This window comes from Peromyscus leucopus, chromosome 20, assembly GCF_004664715.2.
Source record: "Peromyscus leucopus breed LL Stock chromosome 20, UCI_PerLeu_2.1, whole genome shotgun sequence".
Classification (NCBI taxonomy): Eukaryota; Metazoa; Chordata; class Mammalia; order Rodentia; family Cricetidae; genus Peromyscus; species Peromyscus leucopus.
The window spans coordinates 33,461,213-33,482,155 of record NC_051080.1 but is presented as its reverse complement, the minus strand read 5'-3'; the positions used below and the strand labels follow the sequence as shown (position 1 = coordinate 33,482,155).

Genomic DNA, 20,943 nt, shown 5'->3' with positions numbered 1-20,943 from the left:
AGTTAGGACACACACACACACCACAAAAAGCCCATAGATTCACGTTCCAGATACTGCACATTTGTACCTTGCTCACACCCCACAGAGTCGGGTAACGGAGTGCCTCGGGCCAGACAGGATACACAGCATGAGGCCCCAGACTGCATGGGGTACTCCCAAGACTCCCTAAAGCAGATCATCCTAATCTCTACCTCATCTACTGCACTCCTTCTAAGGGCCTGGGATGTGCCCAGGGACTCTTTTCTGCAGAGAGGCTGCCACCCAGAAGAGCCATCAAGTGCAGCCACACAGGGTGAGGGAGTACCGTCCTAAGAGACCAACAGTCGGTCAGACAGGTGGGGGCAGGTGAAGGATACTGCAAAACCTGGGTGACTCAAGGTACACCCAGGAGCAAGGCAAACTGCAGAGAACCTCAGAAAGCCTTGTGTGGGGCCTCCAGCAGGGTCCCCAAGGCTCTTGTCCTAGCCCTCATCAGGACCCCGGAGATCAGAGGCTGAAATAGTCCGCAGCCAGGCGCCCATAGATGTCTGTGGTCCAGAGTACGTGGGCACGGCCTGAAGCTAACAGCAGCTGATGCAACTCAGCTTCTACTCGGGCAAACTTCTCCTCATTGATGGAGGCTTCCAGAAGCACCGAGGCAGGTGGTGGCCAAGGAAGGCCCTCGTAACAATCCACGGGGAAGGGGTGCACCACAGTGCGTAGCTCAGCCTGCACCACAGAGTCCCGAAGCAGCTCTTTAAGGCCTGCCATAGACAAAGGGTTGCCATAGAGACCAAGGTAGCGGAGACTGGCACATCGAGTCAGGGTGGGCAGTGTGGCCAACAGCTGGGCATCAGCAAGCTGGCACTCCGTCAACTCAAGGTGCAGCAACGTGGCCGCGGCCGCCTGCAACAGACCCTGGAAGGGTGTCAGCTGGTTCCCCGACAGGTCGTTGCCACTCAGATCCAGCTTCTTGAGGTGGGCAGCATGGGGGCTCTGAGCCAAGAAGCGGAGGTCCTCGGGTAGCAGTGCACAGAAGGCCAGCTCGAGGCTTTCCAGGGGGCTCTGCAGGGTGCTGCAGGGACAAAGGGGTGACAGACAAAGGGGTCGTGGGCAGGGAGGCCAAGGAGAGTGTCCTCACAGAGAGAAGGGGCAGAGCAACGGCAGAAACCACTCACCTGAGCAGTTGATCCAGCCTGCCTGAAAGGAGAGAAGAGCCCATGCTGAGCTCCCGGAGACAGATAAAGCGGCCCATCTGGGCCAGGAAGTAGCGAAAGTTGTCCTCGCCGTCCACAGAAGGCTGCCTCGAGTCCCCGTGCACGTAGTGCAGCCTCAGGCTAGCTAGGTGCTGAAAGCGGGCCACGTGTGGGATAATGACGGACAGGCCACGCAAGCCCAGGTTATTGAAGCGCAGGTCTATGCGGCGTAGACAGCCTGCATCTAGAAGCTGCAGCAGGGCCACAGTGTTGCGCATGGGCAGATCCTCAGCCCGGAGGTCCCGGCAACAGAGCCGAAGCGGGCTGTCCACACTACTCTGGAGGGCCTCACGAAGGAACGTGTAGGAGGCGCGGTTTACCCGGAGGTCTACGCGAACTTCCACAGGGGCCGGTGACAGCCCTGGCTCAGCAGTCCCACCCTGCTGCTGGGCAATACACGTTCTGGCTACAGCTGCTGTGCAGTCCCACATGCTCATGGTTGCAGGATCCTGCTCCACACCGTCATCCAGAAGACCAGTCATGTCCAGTACCCGCAATGCATGCTTCCTGGGAACAAGGACGGCCAGAAGCGGGGAATGAGGGGGGCAAGGCCTACATCCCTCCCAGCCACCTTATACAAAAGCAACCAATATGACAATTCCCGTACTACGCTCTTTCTCACCTCAGGACCACAGCCTGGAGCCAACTCAGTGAATCCTCTCTGTACCCCTAGCCCGTGGGCCCCTCGGATAAATGCATACCTGCAAAGGGGTTGCGTGCCAGCCTCCTTTTCTGGAGTGTGAAGCCGGGCAGTCAGGCCCAGGATCACAGCCTGCATGCTCTCTGTGCTGAGCCTCTCCTGCAGCAGGGCTCGGCTGCAATGGACACACTCTTGCAGCAGCTGCTGGAAGCTAAGGAGCGGGAAGGGCCATGTGTGCACCAGCTCTTGAAGTACAACCGTCTTCTTGTCCATGAAGGCCACCTTGAAGAGCAGGGGGAAGAGTTCCCGGGGCAGCAGGGGCAGGGCCTGGCAGGCAGCCGGCTGGCACTGGAGCACCTGCCGTGTGCTGAGGAACACAAGCGTGTGCATGGTGCTGGACTGGGCAGACAGCCACCTGCAGGAGAGGGATCTTCATTAGGGAAGACGGTACCAGACCACACCCTCTCCACATTATCCGTGCTACAAAAGCCCACCACGGTGTCTGACATGGAGTTGGCAGGGGAGGTGAGTTGCACGAAAGAACACTTCTTTGGTTCGAGACAGGGTCTCTCTGTGTAGCCCAAGCTTATCTTGGACTTGAAGCAAATCTCCTGCCTCTTCTGGGATTACAAGCCGGTGCCATCACTCCTGGCAGGAGTAATCCCTAGTACGTTCTTAGAGCCGTGCAGAGTGGACAGTCCATACTGCAGAAGCCCGGGAAAAGCAGCCGTCCAGCAGAACATGAACAGTAGAGCACTGTCAATAACCTGCTGGTCTATGTGTGGCCTTCTGATGAACAGTTGTTGCCCTGCGGGGCCCAACAGTGATACTTTAGGCCGCCCAAGTCACAACTAGGACTCAGAAATCCTTTCTCAAAAGTAAAAGAAGGGCTAGGCGTGAAGTTGTACACCTTCAATTTCAGCACCAGGGGAGGCAAGAGGCAGGTGGATCTTGGTGAGTTCAAGGCCCGCCTAATCTATTTATCCATACATAGTAGCATCCTATCAAAAAAAAAAAAAAAAAAAAAAAAGGAAAATAAGGGACTAGGGGATTCCTTTCAGTATAGTGCTTACCAAACAAAAGTGAGGACCTGACTTCAGATCCCAGAACCTATGTAAAATCAGGGTTTGGGTAACACACCTCTGGAAATCCAGCATTGGAGTCAGCAGAAAACAGGAAGATCTTGTACTTGAGTTCTAACAGCTTTGGGTGTTTGTTTGTTTGTAAGACAAGGGGTTGAGAAATGGCTCAGTGGTTAAGAGCATTTACTGATTTTGCAAAAGACCCAGGTTTGGTTTCCAGGACACACATAGTGTGTCACAGCCTCCTGAAGCTCCAGTTCCAAGGGTCCGATGCAGGTGCCCTTGCCTGACCTCAGAGGGCTCCTGTATGCACATGGCCTGTGCACATACACTCCGACATGGACATACACAATGAAGGGAAAGTAAACACTTTTAAAGTAAAATAGAGCCCAGGCCTCTCTTCCCATCAGCACAAGAACGGATGGAGGATTTCCACAGAGCCAGTGGCCACAGCCTAACCCTCATATAGATGTGCCTGGGATTTAAGGAAATCAAAGCACAGCTTACAAGTGCTGGGATTAGATTTTCTAAAAAGATCCCCAGCACAGATGCTGTGCAGCCTATGAGATCAGGCCATTAAGTGTGAACTCCAGAGATGACAAGTTTTCCAGGATAAGTAGGCACAGAAATCCCCGAGGAAAAGTAACTCTCACCCTGTATGGTCCTTGCCTCCTATTTGGGAATCCTCTCTTCACTGAGAAACCATTGTACAGAGAGACCACCAAGTCTTAAATGCATGGAATTCATAAAGATTCAGGCCGGAGACTGTCAAAGCATTCCAGATGAGAAACCACATGCAAAACACCCCTAAGGCCGAAGGATTCCTAATACACAGGGTCATTATACTTCCTGTGGGCCAAACACCTTCCCCTCAGAACCACATTACAGCCCCTCACCCTGTAACGGATTGGAAAACTAAGACCTACTACACCTTGTCCAAAGTTAGAGCACCGGACAAGGGGTGGGGAGCAGAAAGGCTGTAGAACTCCGGGGTCTGTTTGCTTCTCACATCTTGAACAAGTCCTTCAGGGACAGGTCCCTGGTAAACCCCGCATGACTATCCTCGATCTGGCCTCTACCTTACTGTAATCTCGCCAGGACTGCCTCGCTGACAGGAGCACCTGTCAAAAGAAAGCAGCCGGCCTGGCCTCCAAGCAAGGATTGCTTCTGGGGGTAATGCCGCACGCCCAGATCCTTCAAGAATCAAGCCCGGAACCTCAACTAACCCAGGCGAGCATGCTCCTTGCAGGTGGAGAACATCCTCACCCGCCCCTAGGTCGCCCTGCTCTTGCGGGGCTCACCCGGGCCCATCCCCGCGCAGCGGCACCTCCCGAAAATCCGCTGCAGCCCCGGCCTTCAAGCGCCAGCCCCCGTCGATGCGGCCGTCCAAGCGCCGTGCCCCTTACGGCTGCCGACTCTTCGCCCCGCTCGGATCCCAGCCCGGCGGCCCCAACTCATCCGCACCGCCCCCCAGCACCAAGGCCTCCAGCCCCACCGCTAAGCCTCGCCCAGCGCCGCGCAGCAGCGTGGCGCGCCGCGATGACGCAGCACCCCGCATGGCCCGCCCCTCGAGGGCCCAGCGAATTGGCTGCCCGGCGCCGCCCGGCGCCAGCTCCCATTGGCTAAGAACGAGACTTCCCACGACGGCGGGAGATTCCCGAGACTCAGGCTCTGGCTGCCATGGACCGGCTGGCCAGTGTCCGCGCGCGGCTGCAGCAGTGGGAACGCGCTTTCGCACGGCTGCACGGGAGACGGCCAGCGCAGGTGAGGTGGGGTTGGGGGCCGGACAGGGCGGGGCGTGGGGACCCAAGTGCAGCCTGTGGCTGACCAGCTTCTTCTCTCCCAGGAGGATGTGGAGGCGGCACCCGAGGAGACCCGCGGTGAGCGCTGGGCTGGCGGGCCTGGGACGGGGCTGATGGTGGTGGTAGCTGTGCCCTGACCCCCGACCCCTGCCTTCTCAGCGCTCTACCGTGAGTACCGGAACCTAAAACAGGCAGTGCGCCAGGCTCAGGACGGACGCCGCCGCATCCCAGAGCAGTCTCTCGCCGCCGAGGCAGCTGAGGAGGTATACTGACCCTTGATCCCTGTCAGCGCTCGGTATGGTCAAATGGCAGGAGCCAAGGGCTGTTGCGGCCACGTCTCCACGGGGCACAAAAGTTGGGTGGCCAGGCCCTCCCATGGGGGGTTAAAGGGAAGCTCTGGAGGCACCTCTGTGCCCATTCCATCTTTTAACCAGATCTAGGCCGCTACTGTCTACTTGCAGGCGCAGGAGCCAAGCTGCTGGGGTCCCCACCTGAATCGAGCTGCAACCCAGAATACACAGCCTATGCCCAGGCAGAGACCACTGAGTTCAGTACAAGACTATGGGAAGAGGCTCAAAGCCAATCTGAAAAAAACAAAGCTACAGGTAAGAAGTGGAGGGAAACCCAGAACTGCCTTTGGCTCTGGGGTGGTTTGCCAGGGCCCCTCTGTGTCCACCCTTCCTTACCACACACACACACACAGACACACACCACACACCACACACACACAGAGGCTCCTGTATTAAGTGGGGCTAGGCGTCTAAGGTGCTCACAGGTACATCACTCTCCGCTTCTTGTCTGTCCCAAACTTCCGCAGTAGCCCCGGGGTCCTGAGACCCTACTTGCAGTTCTGTCTTTCCCAACCTAGATTAAGCCAACCCTGAGCCCCAAACTCCAGCCTCAGAAGAGATCCTTGTCCACGGTACCCACCCTAAGGCCGCCAGACCCAAGGACCTGTCCAGATGACACTAATGATGAACTTCCTCGGCTTCCTGAGCCCCAGCCAAGGCTAGGCCAGCTCCAACAGCTTCAGGCCTCCCTGAGCCTGAGGCTGAGTTCCCTAGACCCTGGCTGGTTGGAGCGGTGTCAGGACGGGCTTTCAGAGGTTCCCAGTGCCTGTGGACTTGACCTGGATGCAAAGGAGTCACCACCGCAGATACCAGGCAAGGTGAATGTCCCTGATCCTGGGATCCATTCAGAAGGATCTTCACAGAGCCCAGAGGCCCTAGCCCTGCAGCCACAGAGCCCCAAATCCAGCAACAATAAAGACAGGAAACGGAAATGGAGTGAGAATTCCGAGGACTTTGCACAAGCCCAGGACAGCAGCCAAGCAGAACTGCTATCTGAGGGAGCCAGGGCTGCGGCCCATGAGAAAGACCCTCCAGGAGAGCCTGCTCAAGGGAATGCATCTCAGCCCCGAGAGTCCTCAAGTCAGGCCAGGACAGAGAAGGCTAAGGGCACAGCCCAGCTCCACAGCTCCCCGCGACCAGCTCTCCTGGACAGAGGGAACTACGTTCGGCTCAACATGAAACAGAAGTGTTATGTGCGAGTTGGGGCCAATCGAGGCAGGCTTCTCCGAAAGCAGGTGAGACAGGGTTGAGTGGAACAGGCCAACCTTTCCTCTCCCCCCATCTCCCTCTTAAAGACTCCCTGCGGACCTCCCCCAGGTATGGAAGCAAAAGTGGAAGAAGAAAAGAGAGCAGTTTGGGGGAAGCGGACCCAGAGCCACAGTCAAGGACACTTGTTTCCGGTGTGGACAGTCTGGTCACTGGGCATCCCAATGCTCCCAGCCAGGTGAGCCTCTGCCATGAGTATTGGATCATTTAACCATTTGGGGTGGGGATGGGGGGGGACTACTTACGAAAAGGTGCTACCAGCTCTTAACCCTGTTCCAGGCTCCACCCAGACCTTCCAGGAAGGCGGCAGGGATGACAAACAGCCCGTTTCCACTTTGGAAGAAGTGGCACAGATGACAGGCGCTACTTCCTGTCACCTCTCTGGTGAGTGAGGGGGGAATGGGTGAATGGGAGGCCATCGTGCCCAGATGGCTCTGTCTATTCTGGTGCTCCCACATCACCCTCTCTTGCCTATCTAAGCAGGTGAGGACACAGAACCTGATGGGCCAAAGGTACAAGTACCCTGTCCGCCCCGCCCAGTGTTGCCCCTCTACCCACCAGGGCCCTTGGGGCAGGTAGCAGGTGAGTGAAACTTAATGGTCCAGAGTCTTTTGTTTGTTTTTGGTTTTTTTGAGACAGGGTTTCTCTGTTTAGCTTTGGAGCCTTTCCTGGAACTCACTCTGTAGCCCAGGCTGGCCTGGAACTCAGAAGAGAGCCACCTGGCTCTGCCTCCCGAGTGCTGGGATTAAAGGCGTGCACCACCACCGCCCGGCTGGTCCAGAGTCTTTACCAACACATGTCTTAGTGTTCTATTGCTGTAAAGACACCATGACCACGACAATGCTGATAAAACATTTAATTGGGGCTTGCATACCGTTTCAGCAGCTTAGTCCATGATCGTGGTGGGAAGCAGAAAGGCAGGCATGGTGCCAGAGAAGTAGCTGAGAGCTTTACATCCTGATCGACAGGCAGAGAGACACACTGGACCTGGCCTGGACCTTTGAAACCCTCACAGCCCACCCCCAGTGACACACTTCTAACAAAGCCACACCTCCTGATCCTTCCCAAACAGTTCACCACATGGGGACTAAGCCTGCAAGTAGAGGCACCTGTAGGGCCCATTCTCACCAAACCACCACAACTGTGTCCACAGAAAGCCCTCCTGAGGTGTTCCAGGCCCTACAGCAGCTGGGGCACCAAGCCTTCCGCCCCGGCCAAGAACGTGCAGTCATGCGGATTCTTTCCGGTAGGTGTGGCTGCCTAGGAACCGCACCAGGCTGGGTCTGGTCCATCGGGCCTCATAGCTGCCTTTTGTCCTGTCCAGGCATCTCCACTCTGTTAGTGTTGCCCACGGGTGCTGGCAAGTCTCTCTGTTACCAACTTCCTGCGCTGCTCTATGCCCGGCGAAGCCCCTGCCTCACCCTGGTGGTCTCTCCTCTCCTGTCACTCATGGATGACCAGGTACCTGAAAAGTGTGAAAACTGACACTTCTGGTACCCTTCGGGGCTTCTCGTTCCTAGAACACACCAGTGGCCAGCTGACCTTCCTAAGGGTAGCACAGCCGAGTGCCCAGTGTTTACCATCTAGTTCCTTATCTCCGGGGTGCCCAGGCCCATAGGTGGCTGGCTGGCACTGAATTCCTGCCCCCCCCCAGGGGAAATCTGATGCTTTTCCTTCCTGTGGGTCGAGTAGCTCTGAGAGAATGTAGTAGCAGCTTGAGCTGTGCTAGGCTATGACAGCATTGCATTTCCAGGTGTCTGACCTGCCTTTGTGTCTGAAGGCAGCTTGCCTCCACTCAGGTATGACCAAGAAACAACGAGAATCTGTCTTGAAAAAGGTCAGGAGGGCCCCCATGGACGGGTGGTAGTGGGCATCCATCCGGGCAGTGTCCACAACCCTCTTCCCTTCAGGTGAAAGCAGCCCAGGTGCATGTGCTGATTGTGTCCCCCGAGGCCTTGGTCGGGTGTGGGGCCAACTTCCCCCAGGCCACTCAGCTGCCTCCAGTTGCCTTCGCCTGCATTGACGAGGTCCACTGCCTCTCTCAGTGGTCCCACAACTTCCGGCCCTGCTACCTGCGAGTCTGCAAAGTGAGCTTTCGTCGGGGTCGGGATGGAGGTGGCCCGCGACCCAGGTGGGCTACGTGACTCGATCCTGTCCCTGCTTCAGGTACTCCGGGAGCACATGGGCGTGCGCTGCTTTCTGGGTCTCACGGCCACAGCCACGCGAAGCACTGCGCGCGATGTGGCCCAGCACCTGGGCATAACCGAAGAACTTGAGCTCAGTGGGCTGGCCACCATCCCTGCCAATCTGCACCTCTCCGTGTCCATGGACAGAGACTCAGACCAGGTAGGTGTGTACATACCAGGGACCCCGTCAGGAGCCCCCCACCCCACCCCACCCCCGCCACGTCAATCACTCCTTCCTGCCAGGCTCTGGTGACCTTGCTGCGGGGTGACCGGTTTTGCGCCCTGGATTCTATCATCGTCTACTGCACTCGGCGGAAGGACACAGAACGCGTGGCTGCCCTCCTCCGGACCTGCCTGTCTGTGGTGACGCATCCAAGGCCTAAAGGTAGGCGTGTGTGGGGTCTGGCCCCCAGAGGCCCTTTCCTCTGCATGCCTGCTGTGGTCCCCTCAACCGCTTGTACACCTTCCTCTAAAGGTTGTGGCCCTGAGGCTGTGGCCGAAGCCTACCATGCTGGCATGTGCGGCCAGGAACGGCGACGCGTGCAGCAGGCCTTCATGCAGGGCCACCTGCGGGTGGTGGTGGCCACCGTAGCCTTCGGGATGGGGCTGGACCGGCCAGACGTCCGGGCTGTGCTACACCTGGGGCTGCCCCCAAGCTTCGAGAGCTACGTGCAAGCCATCGGCCGCGCGGGCCGTGATGGGAAGCCTGCCCACTGCCACCTGTTCCTGCAGCCCCAGGTCGGCACCCGCATCTCCCCCAGGCGAGGCTAGACCCAGGGGTTCCGCTGCTCCTGCGCCCTGCCACTTCGGTCGCAGCTGCCGTCCTGTGTCACCGGCAGCCGCCACTCTAGCCCCGAGGGCTACAGCCGTGTGCCGGTGACTGTCTCGGTGCAGGGTGAGGACCTCTGGGAACTACGCAGACATGCCCATGCTGACGGCACCGACTTCTGGGCTGTGAAGAGACTGGTGCAGCGTGTGTTCCCGCCCTGCACGTGCGCCCCGAGGACCGTCACCAACTCCCTGCTGGGGGAGGCCAGAGAGCACAATGGCCGGCCAGCAACCCCTGGAGCGGGACCGGCCTGCCCGGGCCATAAGCGGGTGCTCCCGGTGCAGGCCACAGTACAGGCTCTGGACATGACGGAGGAGGGTAAGGAGCCGCGAAGATGCGGGGGTGGGAGGGAGAGGCTTACACCACCCCCCCCCCCCCAGCGCCTGAGCCTCCCTCTGCCTCTAGCTATCGAGACTCTGCTGTGCTACCTGGAACTCCACCCTCGCCGCTGGCTGCAGCTGCTGCCATGTACCTATGCCCATTGCCATCTGCGCTGCCCCGGGGGCCGTGCCCAGCTGCAAGCTCTGGCCCACAGGTGAGCATATCTCCCCCCGGGCCAAGGCTAAAGACGAGAACCCGGGCTGCCGGCCACATGCTCTGCTCCTTTGTCCCCTTGGGCACAGGTGTCCCCCTCTGGCCGCGTGCTGGGCCAAGTGGCCACCCAAAGAGACCCGTCAGGGCAGCAGCTCCCTGGAGTTTGACATGGTGGAGCTGGCCGACTCGATGGGCTGGGAGCTGGCCTCCGTCCGGCGGGCTCTGCACCAGCTGCAATCGGACCAACAGCCAAAGAGAGGTATGCCCGTCCCTCCCCAGCCGGGCTCGCGCGAGCCGCCTGGCCGCCTCCGACCGGCACACTCGCTCACAGGTGCACCGCGCGGCACAGGGGTGCATGTGGAGTTCAGCGAGTTGGCCTTCTCCCTGCACAGTCCTGGAGACCTGACAGATGAGGAGAAGGACCAGATCTGTGACTTTCTGTACAGCCGCGTGCAGGCTCGTGAACGCAAGGCCCTGGCCCACCTGCACCACATATCCAAGGCCTTTCGCAGGTGGGAAGGAGGGAGGCAGGGCCTATGCCGCCCACTCCGACCCCATGGGCACTCTTGACAGATCTGCCCCTCCACAGCGTGGCCTTCCCCAGCTGTGGACCCTGTCTCGAGCAGTGTGATGAGGAGCGCAGCAACCGGTTGAAGACCTTGCTCGGCCACTACTTTGAGGAAGAGGAATCTGTGAAGGATGAGCAGGGTCCAGAGCCCGGGCAGAATGAGGTAAGTGCCACCCCCCTGAGGACGATTCCCAAAGCCAAGGAGAATAACATACCAGCACACAACCCAATCCCACGCTCCAACCCCTGCCTGGCCCAAGGTTTCTTGGGCTGCTTGGGGTGTGATTTTATGTGACAGATGCCATGGGGGCTGAGGGGAGGTCACATGCCATCCTCCCACAGCTTCAGGACTGGGAGGACCATATTCGTCGTGATGTCCGTCAGCTCCTGTCCGTGAGGCCAGAGGAAAGGTTTTCAGGACGGGCTGTGGCCCGCATCTTCCATGGCATTGGTGAGGGCCACGGGGCTGCCTGATGTAGGCAGGAGCTGGGCAGTAGAGTCGAGCTGAGTCCTCAAGCCTCTGTTTCTTCTCCATCATAGCGAGTCCGTGCTACCCAGCCCAGGTATATGGGCAGGACCGGCGCTTCTGGAGAAAGTATCTACATCTGAACTTCCACGCCCTGATGCGCCTGGCTACAGAGGAGCTCCTGCTGATAGGCCGATAAGCACTCTCCATGGGAGAGGGCTCCATGATGGAGACATGAGGCAAGCCAGACTGTGGCCACTACAGAGAGGGTGTCGGGTTCATCTGCTCATCAAGGCGATGATGTAGCCATGACTGACCAGTAGGCAAAAACCTCCCAGCTACAGGCAGGGAACAAGAAGATCCAAAGTGCCAAATAAAAAGCATTCAGGAATTTTCTGTCCTTTCTGGGAACACGGTCCCCAGTTTGAGGATAGCTACATCTCTGTGTTTCAGACAGCCCGGCCATCCATAGCTTTATTGGCTTTACGGACAGCTCAGGTCAGGTTGCTGGGTGCCAGGCTGAGATCCAGAATGGGCAGCCCTGAGAGGACAAGGAAGGCGGCAAAGCAGAGGTGCGGGCCCAGGCCATCAGCCAGCACCCCAGCCAGGGTGCCTGGTAGCAGCTTGCCCAGCAGTTCCAGAGTGGCCAGGAGGCTGTAATGCGTGGCCTGGGGGTGGTAATACAGATCAGGGCCTAAGTGGCTCCCTCGCCCTGCGGCCCCCGGGCATCCCTGCCCCGCCATCTTACCTGCAGGGCTCTGGGTGCCAGCTGGCTGCAGTGCATCATCACGGTGAAGGTGGCGGTGGTGACCACACCGCCCAGAAACTGCTGTAGGCACAGGCTCAGGAAAGCTGTCCCTGGGGGAGCAAAGGTCAATGGGGCCCCAGGCTCTTGGCCCCTCCCTCCCTCCTCAAGGCTAACCTCTCACCTCTCGTGATTGTGCCAGGGTCCAGACTGGCCCCTGGGGTACTGAGGTAGAAAAGCAGAGCCGTCTGGCAGGCCAGACTCCCAAGGCGTAGCCGCAGCACTGACCTCAGGAGGGGGAGAGGCTGCCTGGGGTGGGAATTGGATATGGTAAGATTCCCTGGGAGACCGGTGGAGATGAGGGTCAGATTATGGTTGGGGAGTGCTTACCAGTGCCTGGCCAGCAGCGCCCCACCTAAAGAGGAGCCGGCAATGGAGCAGGTCACAGCGCCCAAGCCACTCCATAGCCCCAGGTCTGAGGCAGAAGCACCGTGGTCCATCAGGAGAAGTGGGAACAAGCTGCCAGCTCCCTGCTCACCTGCAGGAGACCATAAGCAAGGATGGTCCTCTCCTTTCTCCCTTCCTGGGGCGGGCTCTAACCCCCAGACCCTTGCTCGCCTTCATTTTCTCGGGCCCCAGGTGTTAGAAAAAGCCAGGCCTTCCAGCCCAGTTAGTTTGAGGCACCATCCGGGTTACCAGTGGGCTGTGGCTGAAGCCGAGGAAGTCGGGAGGTGAGGCAAGACTGAGCAGCAGAGCTCTGGGGAGGGCTGCGCTGATACCCCAGAGTAGGGCAGAACCCTAAGTGGGCTTCAGGGCCCCAGGGAAGTTAGGGCTCCCGCTTGTTGTTGCCTGACTCAAAGCCACACTCACCCAGCTTGTAGGTGAGCACGAAGCCTGCTGTCCAGAGGGTCCCAGGCACAGCCAGCAAATCTTGTAGGAGATAGGACGTGGGGGTGGTTTGCTCTGAGACCTGAGGCCAAGGCAGCTGTCCCCAGGCTGGTGCAGCCCAGGCTAAGGCAGCAGCCAGCCAGTAGGTGGCAGCTAGGAGCAGAAAAAGCCATGGCCAGGACAGGGTCGGGAAGAGGACCAGCAGCCCACCCCCAGCCAGTGCTGACCCCAGCTTGTAAGCCACCACCTGTACAGTGTTCCCAGCTCCCAGCTCCTTTGGCTCCAGCAGCTGCACAGCGACTGTGTCCAGGGCCACGTCCTGCACCGCTGCGCCCAGATTCAGCAGCAGCAGCAGCCCCATCATGATGATGGGCAGCCCTGCCTGGCCAGCTTGTGGGGGAGGCAACACGGCCAGCAGTCCACACACCAGGCCCAGGGCCACTGTGCTGAGTGTTAACCAGACCCGAGGGGAGCCCCGCCTGTCCACCAGTGGCGCCCACGCCAGTTTTAACAGCCATGGAACATACAACCCCTTGGTCAGACCCACACGCGTCAGGGAGAGACCGTGGCCCCGCAGTAAAATGGGCAGCAAGCTGGACTGCAGTCCATAGGGCAGACCCTGCACAAGATAGAGGCCGGCCAGCAGCAGCAGCTTCCCATGCATGGCCAGCTCGTGGTTCAGCAGATGGCTCGGGGTGGAGAGTCACGGTCTAGTCCGTCTACATAGAGTCAGGAACAATCAGGTCGGGATCCCGAGTGCGCACCGGGGGCCCCCAATATCCCGGAAGTACCGAAGTTGGGAGAAAACGCAGAGGAACAAATCTGAGCGTGATGGGCCTGCGCGCAGCCATTGGCTACCAGCATGCTTTGCGCAGGGGTCAGGCTAAGGGAGAGGCGGGGCTCCTCTGGCTGAGGGTGGAGCCAACTCCCTGTTCATTCCGCAGTCTAGTCCTCAATTGGTCAAATTCCCCAGCACAAATGTCAAGTAGGCTACAGATACCTTCGCAGACCTAGAACATCGGCTCTGGCGCCCCTGGTGACAAACCGCAACACAGACGCCTGCTTCTCGTGCTCCCCGCCGGTAGGAGTGAGTACCTGGGAAGGAAGCTGAGGTACAGGGATCTTCCATTCTGCTCAGTGGTTGCCAGATTCGTTCCAGAAGCACTTTCTAAAATTATTTGTTTGTTTGTTTGTTTATGGGAGACAGGGTCTCTCTGTGTAGCCCTGTTGTCCTGGAACTCACTCTGTCGACCAGCCTGGCCTCAAACTCAGAGATCTGCCTGCCTCTGCCTCCTGTGTGCTGGGATTAAAGGCGTGCACATTTCTTTTTCTTTTTCTTTCTTTCTTTCTTTCTTTCTTTCTTTCTTTCTTTCTTTCTTTCTTTCTTTCTTTCTTTCTTTCTTTCTTTCTTTCTTTCTTTCTTTCTCTCTCTCTCTCTCTCTTTCTTTCCTTCTTTCTTTCTTTCTTTTCTTTTCTTTTTCTGGAGCTGAGGACCGAACCCAGAGCCTTGCACTTGCTAGGCAAGCGCTCTACCACTGAGCTAAATCCCCAACCCCGGCGTGTGCATTTCTAATACTCGGCTCCCCATACCTTACTATGACTGTGGCGTCAGAGCCTCCTCCCCAAGGCAGTGCTACCTCAGATGCTAGAGTTTTGTGGGAAAGGTCAGGACCCAATCAGCTTCTGCCCATGACTCCCGCTTCCCTTACAGTGTTCAGTGAGGGTAGCTCATCGGGCACACAAGATTCCGGCCCTGCAAGGAAGGCTCATGCCCAGTCTCTTCCCCCTTCCCAGAGCTGTGCCCTCCAAGGTCACAATAAGGCTGTTCAATGAGACCTTGGATTAAGAACTGACTCCCTGGAGGACAACTGGGTACTGCCTTTGTGTCCAAGTCTGAGCATCCCGGCATTGCCTTGCTTCCACTGAGAGGCTGTCCTGTCGCTTCCAGATAGTCTCGGGGTCCAGGTTTTCCTATCCATAAGATGGGTTCTACTTTTGGGCATGGTTGTGAGCACCTATCATTTCAGCTTCTCAGGCTGAGGCAAGAGCATCATGTATTTAAGGTTGACCGGATTAACTTAGCAAGACCACGTCTTAAAACTGAAGAAGGGTGGTGGGCAGGAAATAGTTCAATGGTCTACATTCAGTCCCTAGCACCACAAATAACTTGGGGTGAGGGATGCCTGCTGTTGCCTCCCTCAGAGGACCACCGCAGGCCCCACAAGTGAATACAGCAGTACCTGCTGTGCACAGGGGCGCATACCTTCCTGAGCCTCCACCCCAGGATGTTTCCTCCCGTTAGCACCCATCTGCCCCGAGGGTTCCCAGAGGTGGTTTGCAAAGACCCTCCCCTGCATTGCTGGCCACCAGTCTCCCCAAGCCCTTGTCACCCTTAACTTGGTCGTAACCCTGCTTAACAGCTCCACCCTGTGGTTGGCACAGGAAGTGCCCAGAACAAGGCGCACATTTGTGTATCCTAGGGAAGTTACTATTTCTGAGGCAACCTCTAAGATCTCTCTCCCCTGGGATTCCCTGCAACTCATCCCCTCCCAAGTGCCTCTGGGGTGGCCCCAAAAGGCAGCTGTGATCCACACCTGCCTTCACACTCTTTACTTGTATGTTAGTTGATTTTCACGGGTCATCACGTGCCCCACATTTAAGACCATAATGAAGACCTAGCCTACAGATGCACCTGTCTCTTAAGACAAATGCATGAATGACAGCCTGAAGGGCCCTTTCCTGGGAGCCGTCCTTAACAACTCCTTTAGATGTGGTGTCTAGTGTCCCTCGAGCGGGGTCCATGTGCCTATTCAAAGCCAATCAGGTAAATCAAAAGCTGGGGTTCCCCCAGGCAGCCACTTCAAGTCAGGCTGACACCCAGCTTTATTAGGGACCTGCAGGGACAGGTACCCAGGCCCTAGGCAAAAGCAGCAAATGCTGAAGCTCCCAAGGCCCCTCAGTTTGTTCAGTCAGAGGCCGTCCAGTGTGGTCCCAGCAGCGGCTTCAGGAGTACTCTTGGGTGAACTTGGCATGGAAATGCCTCAGTTTTTCCAGCAGCAGCCGCAGCTTCTCCAGGGGGGGCAGAATGGTCATCCTGAAAAGGACAGACAGTAAGCCTGGGACACAGGCCCGTGTGCGGTGGGGTCAACACATACCAGGTCTCACCGGAAGTGATAAGTGCCTTCCTGCTGGCCAAAGCCACTCCCAGGTACCACGCAGATGCCGGTCTCCTCCAGGAGACGCAGGCAGAAGAACATGTCAGGGGCCAGGCCCAGTTCCTGGGGATCAGCAGGGTGGTCAGGTCACAGCACTCAGGCCAACACCCCGCTCAGCCCCCCCCCCATGACCCTGCATTCCCCACCTGAGCACGCTGCACTGCTCGTGGAGGCAGCTGCACTCGGGGGAAGGAATACATGGCGCCCTGCACTGGGTTGCAGCGGATTCCAGGAGCCTCGTTGAAGACCTGCTCCGTGAGTTTAGCCTTGGCTGCCAACTCGGCCAGCACCTCCTGCCTCTCCTGCAACCACAGGAGGGGAATTATGGAAGAGGGTTTCAATGTGTCCCCCCCTACAGTTCCACCCAAAGCTGGATCACCAGACGTCTTCGGCCTGGTCTGGTCTGCTCACTGCTTGAAACTGCTTGAAGGACGGATCAGAGGGTGCCGGCGGACTGACCACCATGTCCATCAGGGCCTGGCCCGCCACTGGTGGGCACAGCCGTACGCTCATCAGTTTCGCCATCTGTTTCTGCACTTCAGCATCCATGTTCACCACCTCCACATAACCACCACGGAACCCGCATCTGCCGGGGAGAACATGAGTTGAGGCTGGTCCGGGAAAGAGGGTGTTGATCCGTGGCATTGGCCCGAAAAAGTCCTCTGCCCGTCCAGCCTCACCGCTACCACCACCTGCGCCTGTACGCACTCGCCCATGTAGCCCTTAGAGACCGAGTGGAAAGAGGCGAGCTCCTGCTGAGTCGCGTATGGTGGCCCCATCTCCGTGAGCACCTTCTTGAATGAATGGAACTGAGAGCCCTCGGCGTACACATTGTCCTGGTAGACCTGCAGGGGCAGCAGTGTTGTTCAGGCTGGCCGCTGACCTGCTGTCCACTGCCAGATGTCTGTCCTCACCCCCCACTCCCCACCCCCCACCCCGGCGAATGTACCTCATCAGCCATCAGGAAGAGCCCCTCTTCGAAAGCAAAGCGGATCACGGCTTCGACGCACTCGCGGGTCTGCACCTGCCCTGCAGGGTGGAGATGCAGCACTGATAGGGGCAGCCATGGGCAGCAGAGAACCAAGCTCACTTGTGGCTCAGGCCGGGGGCGCACTTGGGTCAGGAGAGCTAGGGCCAGGTCTCAGAGGAAGAGGCGGGGCTGGTGGGAGGGGCGCGAGGAGGCGGGGCTAGCAGGGAAGGGTTGAGACTGAATGGGGCGGGGCAGAGAGGGGGCATACCGGTGGGGTTGCCAGGGTTGATGACACACAGTACGCGAGGGCAGCAGCGGTCACGTGCTTGGCACAGAGCGCGCCGCAGCTCGGCGATGTCTAGAGCCCAGGCACGCTCTTCGTCCAGGTAGTAGTCCACTTGCACGGCGTCCAGCTCCGCCAGCGCAGCCGAGTACAGGGGGTACTGAGGAATGGGAATGAGCACACCCGTGCGGGCACGGCCTTCGCCGGCCACCAGCAGCTTGAGCACTGTCTGGGGGCGGGATAGGGAGCAGGGCGTTAGTGCAACCAGGGTTGCACGCCCCACCCCGCCCCCACCGCTGCCCTGAGCCGCTGCCGCTGCCGCTGCACCAGACTGAGCCTGATCTAGCCAACACATAGGGGCTACTCTACCACGATGGCGTTGCTGGCCCCGGTGGACAGAAATATGTTGTTCGGGTCTGCAGGGATGCCTCCATCTCGCCTCTCTATGTACTGTGCCACATCTTCCCGGATCATCTGGATGCCAGAGCTAATGGTATAGGCACCTGAAAGAGGACAAGCTAGTGAGGGGGGGGGCAAGTCCTGCAACCTCCCCAAGGGACCCGTCTCTCTCTGCCCCTCCCTAAGGCTTGGGCTCCACCTGGAGCAGGCACTTACCCAGGCTGTGACCCCCGCATGCCTTCAAGATCCGTTCTGCCCTTCTCTTGACATCATCTGGGAAGTCAGGGCTGCTCAGAAGACTGGGGTAGACACAGAGGGCCAGGACCTGGGGGAACCCAATACTGAGGTCCAGGGCATTTGGGGAGGGGGGGAGGGAGGTGACCACAGGCAGGTCAGCAGCCTAACCTGGCGGAAGAAGGTAATGGGTCTCTGCCCCATGGCCTGTGCATCCCCAATGTTGGCATGGATGACTTCCGTAAAGGGCTTCTTGACTCCCTGGGGAAGAAGGGGAGCAGGCAGTGAGATGTGGCACCACCATCGTACTGCTGCTGGCCCACATTCCACTGGGCTGGGGACCAACTCAGCAACCCGAGTGTAAAGAAGGGCAGCAGGTGGCCCAAAGGAGTACCTGCCGCAGCTCCTGCTCCAGCTCCAAGGCACGCTGCACTATGGGTCCTCGAACCGCGTACTCCACCCTCCGCACACATGGGTTCATGGTCTCCAGAGTTAACACCTTCCCCTTGAGTCCATTCCTTGAAGCCTGGCTTTGATCGTTCACTCTTGAGGCCATGACTGCTCAGCCCGGGGCAGGATACTGGCTCAGGAAGTAGAAGGGTCCAGATGGGGAATCAGGGCTGGGAATGGGGAAGTCTGCCGAGGTGAGACACCACCCTCTTCACCACAGCCTCCTGGCCCTACTGAGAGGGGCAGAAAGGACTGAAGGAGCCGGAGTGCCGAGCCGTGGGCCCCGCCCCACCAGTCTGGGCACAGATCTGCCCCAGGGAGCCAGAGGGAGTTGGTAAGGCGGCAGGCGGGGCTTGGGGCGAGGCCCAGTGCCGCCTAATGTCCCCATGAGGGAGCAGGAGACCCACTTGGGGAGTAGGGACAGACGGACGGTTTAACATCTGACACCCTGGATATTGGGCAAAGAGGGCACTTGGCACCTGGGCCTACTAAGACCACTGGAGACTGACCCCAGCGAGGCCCAGCTGAGGTCTAGCCCTCTCGGACCTGACACATACATACCCCATCTTTACTTAAGTGGACTTGTCGCCTAGGTAACTAGGCCGGGCCTTAGGAATCTGGGGAGCACTGGGGGAGGGGAGGGTTCCATGGGGACTGCCCGAGTGCTATGGGTGGACCTTGGTCCCTGATGAGCTCTGCAAGGGTTTGGGGGGAGGGGAAGAGACTAGAGACAGGACACAGAGTCCTGGACACCTCACCCCTGGACTACCCTCGTGTCCTTTCAATACATATCAGCCTAAGGTTGCCCTTAGGGCCACAGCCCAGGCCAAAAGTAACTAAGTCCCCTTCCTTCTTGCTCCTGATTGGTAGAGAGCAGGAAGTGAGCTCTGATAAGCCCAGAGAACCCCACTCCCACTGGCCTCGCAGGAAGCCTATAGGCCACGCTCAGCACTGGTCATCTAAGTGTCCCCCCACTGCCCCCCACCGCCCCGTCTATGGCTCAGGCTGAGGGCTGGGGAGCCTGACTTCTAAGCTGGACAGCAGGCAAATAGGAAGGCCTGAGGTGAGCCTTGATCCCTCTGATCCTGCAGGCTGAAAGGAACACCACATGAGGCCCTGTGGGGACACACTCACCTCTGATCTCTTGGCTCTGGTGCCACAGTGGCCTCCCGGCTCACTGGCCTCTCTCTGGCCCTCAGACCAGAGCACAGATGACTACAGGCCTGGCCCTGACAGAGCCTGGCCCTGCCTGCCTCCCGCAGGGCCCAAGGAGCAGCAGTGCTGGCAGCTGGACGGCAGGCAGCAGCACAGAGTCACTCTAAATTTAACCAGCAGCCACCACCAGCCCTCCCCCCGGCCCTCCCAAGGACACTAACCCTCCAACCACAGGTGCTAGAGGAAGGACAGGCCCTGGAGATGGGCACGGGGCTGGCCAGGTCAGTGCCCAAGCCAAGCCAAATGCAATGGGCATGATCTAGAACTGCCTCCTTCGCTCCAGCCTGAGGCCCCTAAAGGGCCCCTCTCACTCGGATGCATTGTGCCTAGCCAGCACAGCCTGAGTGGCCAAGTGCTTGTCACCTATACCAGCCCAGGCGGAAGCTGGCAGATATGCCCCAAGATCGGGGCTACGTGCCAGGAACTGAGACCATGACCCTGGGAAGAGCCTACGCCAGCCTTCTGCCTGTCTCGTCCTGCTGGCTCTGGCCCAATCCTATGGAAAACACTGTGTCCCTACTAGTCAGGGTCCCTGCCATCTCTGCATGGTTACCCTCCACACTCCCCATGAAGAGTCTTCTTCCAAACTTTCCTGCTGCCTTCAGGAAAGCAAAGGGTTACAGAGAAGCCTCCAAGACGCTGAACCACCTCACGCTAGCAGAGGTGGAGGTAAAGGCTGGGCTCCTTGCCTGGGGCCTTCGGCTTCCCTCCCACAAAAGCTGGGGCTGCCATCTGCAAGATGCCAGCATGCACCTACAGGTTTGGGTGCTCCTGGGCATGGGTGGCTCCTAACCCAGCAGCACGACCTGCCCCTTCCCCAGTGAGACACGCGGGGAGACTCGGTGGCAAACCGCCTTTATCAAGAGTCACAGGATAAGCAGTCTGTGGCCCGAGGCCCACAGGTACAGCTCTGCATAGTCCATCCCTGAGCAAGGTGGCCAGTGTCCTGGGCTGGAAGCGGGTACAGGCTCTGTGCTGGCTCCCCTACAGCACTGGGCACGTGCTGGAGCGGGCCACCAGGCCAGAGATCATGAGGAAGCCTCTGGCTGGGCATGGGGTTGAACCCTGCCATACTGAGGAATCACATTTCACATGAGCAAACAGCATGGCCTCTTCTCCACAGGAGCCTCCTCCGAGGGGGCGGTGAGCTTGAGCAGGGGTGGGTCCCCAGTTGTCCTAAAGCCACAGTCGGGCTGGGAGGTCTCAGTGTCAACAGGCAGGCCAGGTTCAAAGGTCTCAGGCCCTTCCGGGCCAGGTCGCTGAAGCTTCGCAGCTGCCCGCTGACGTTTAAGCTCTGCCAGTGTGTGGTGTGCCTTGTCCCGGACCAGGGCTTCAGGGGCAGCGCTCTCCGCAGGACTCAGCTGATAGGAGACACTCCGGTCCAGACGCTTAGAGTACAGGTGCTTCCCCGGGAGGGCCCCTGCTTGGCCATTGTGTGGTCTGGCCACCTCAGAGCTGTCTTCCTGTGGGCAGAGCCGGGAGCCCAGCCGCCGTCAGGAGGTGGTTTCGCTCACCTACAGCGGCCTTGGGCTTCAGGTTATGTGAAGTGGGGGCAGACGGACTTGAGAGTGGGAAGGTCAGCAGCC

General features: G+C 58.7%; 5 protein-coding genes across 19 annotated transcripts in view; 1 reads left to right on the top strand and 4 right to left on the bottom strand.

Annotated features, from left to right (window-relative positions):
• Window positions 1–34: 34 nt before the first annotated feature.
• Lrrc14 (leucine rich repeat containing 14) lies at window positions 35–4,489 on the bottom strand. 3 transcript variants are annotated; one of them, XM_028870998.2, is made up of 4 exons: window positions 3,611–4,489; window positions 1,937–2,290; window positions 1,158–1,742; window positions 35–1,054 (listed from the first exon to the last, which is right to left on the bottom strand). In XM_028870998.2, exons 2-4 carry the CDS (start codon window positions 2,263–2,265, stop codon window positions 487–489), a joined length of 1,482 nt encoding a protein of 493 aa, XP_028726831.1. In that variant the 5' UTR covers window positions 2,266–2,290; window positions 3,611–4,489; the 3' UTR covers window positions 35–486. The 3 variants fall into 3 exon arrangements, with proteins under 3 accessions (XP_028726831.1, XP_028726833.1, XP_028726834.1); XM_028871000.2 differs by having other exon boundaries at window positions 4,184–4,489; XM_028871001.2 differs by having other exon boundaries at window positions 4,259–4,489.
• A 121-nt stretch (window positions 4,490–4,610) lies between these two features.
• Recql4 (RecQ like helicase 4) lies at window positions 4,611–11,182 on the top strand. Of its 6 annotated transcripts, XM_028870989.2 has the most exons (22): window positions 4,611–4,721; window positions 4,804–4,837; window positions 4,919–5,022; window positions 5,221–5,364; window positions 5,628–6,344; window positions 6,427–6,553; window positions 6,655–6,759; window positions 6,859–6,957; window positions 7,529–7,621; window positions 7,700–7,836; window positions 8,129–8,212; window positions 8,286–8,462; window positions 8,542–8,721; window positions 8,805–8,946; window positions 9,037–9,299; window positions 9,456–9,708; window positions 9,796–9,925; window positions 10,014–10,183; window positions 10,256–10,436; window positions 10,514–10,655; window positions 10,835–10,943; window positions 11,033–11,182. In XM_028870989.2, exons 1-22 carry the CDS (start codon window positions 4,638–4,640, stop codon window positions 11,155–11,157), a joined length of 3,600 nt encoding a protein of 1,199 aa, XP_028726822.1. In that variant the 5' UTR covers window positions 4,611–4,637; the 3' UTR covers window positions 11,158–11,182. The 6 variants fall into 6 exon arrangements, with proteins under 6 accessions (XP_028726822.1, XP_037053510.1, XP_037053511.1 ...); XM_037197615.1 differs by having other exon boundaries at window positions 8,805–9,299; XM_037197616.1 differs by having other exon boundaries at window positions 7,529–7,836.
• Window positions 11,183–11,439: 257 nt separating this feature from the next.
• On the bottom strand, window positions 11,440–13,835 carry Mfsd3 (major facilitator superfamily domain containing 3). Its single transcript, XM_028870988.2, has 5 exons — window positions 12,574–13,835; window positions 12,094–12,241; window positions 11,888–12,012; window positions 11,707–11,816; window positions 11,440–11,626 (listed from the first exon to the last, which is right to left on the bottom strand). Exons 1-5 carry the CDS (start codon window positions 13,253–13,255, stop codon window positions 11,453–11,455), a joined length of 1,239 nt encoding a protein of 412 aa, XP_028726821.1. The 5' UTR covers window positions 13,256–13,835; the 3' UTR covers window positions 11,440–11,452.
• Window positions 13,836–15,450: 1,615 nt separating this feature from the next.
• The window catches only part of Gpt (glutamic--pyruvic transaminase), a 5,668-nt gene continuing 175 nt past the window's right edge, over window positions 15,451–20,943 (bottom strand). Inside the window, exons 1-12 of one of the 4 annotated variants that reach the window (XM_028870987.2) lie at window positions 19,277–19,761; window positions 18,087–18,272; window positions 17,864–17,953; window positions 17,675–17,783; window positions 17,429–17,562; window positions 17,045–17,288; window positions 16,756–16,835; window positions 16,515–16,651; window positions 16,218–16,392; window positions 15,953–16,108; window positions 15,757–15,869; window positions 15,451–15,685 (exon numbers count right to left, since the gene is read on the bottom strand). In XM_028870987.2, coding sequence (XP_028726820.1) covers window positions 15,595–15,685; window positions 15,757–15,869; window positions 15,953–16,108; window positions 16,218–16,392; window positions 16,515–16,651; window positions 16,756–16,835; window positions 17,045–17,288; window positions 17,429–17,562; window positions 17,675–17,783; window positions 17,864–17,953; window positions 18,087–18,248 — 1,491 coding nt within the window. In that variant the 5' untranslated portion in view covers window positions 18,249–18,272; window positions 19,277–19,761 and the 3' untranslated portion in view covers window positions 15,451–15,594. Of the gene's footprint in view, window positions 15,686–15,756; window positions 15,870–15,952; window positions 16,109–16,217; window positions 16,393–16,514; window positions 16,652–16,755; window positions 16,836–17,044; window positions 17,289–17,428; window positions 17,563–17,674; window positions 17,784–17,863; window positions 17,954–18,086; window positions 18,668–18,703; window positions 19,242–19,276; window positions 19,762–20,943 lie in introns of those variants that run through there. The other 3 variants (XM_037197611.1, XM_037197612.1, XM_028870985.2) reach the window with 3 other exon arrangements.
• Window positions 20,196–20,943, bottom strand: part of Ppp1r16a (protein phosphatase 1 regulatory subunit 16A) — a 25,257-nt gene continuing 24,509 nt past the window's right edge. For all 5 annotated transcript variants that reach the window (XM_028870981.2, XM_028870980.2, XM_028870982.2 and 2 more), the window contains exon 11: window positions 20,196–20,820. In XM_028870981.2, coding sequence (XP_028726814.1) covers window positions 20,446–20,820 — 375 coding nt within the window. In that variant the 3' untranslated portion in view covers window positions 20,196–20,445. The remainder of the gene's footprint in view (window positions 20,821–20,943) is intronic.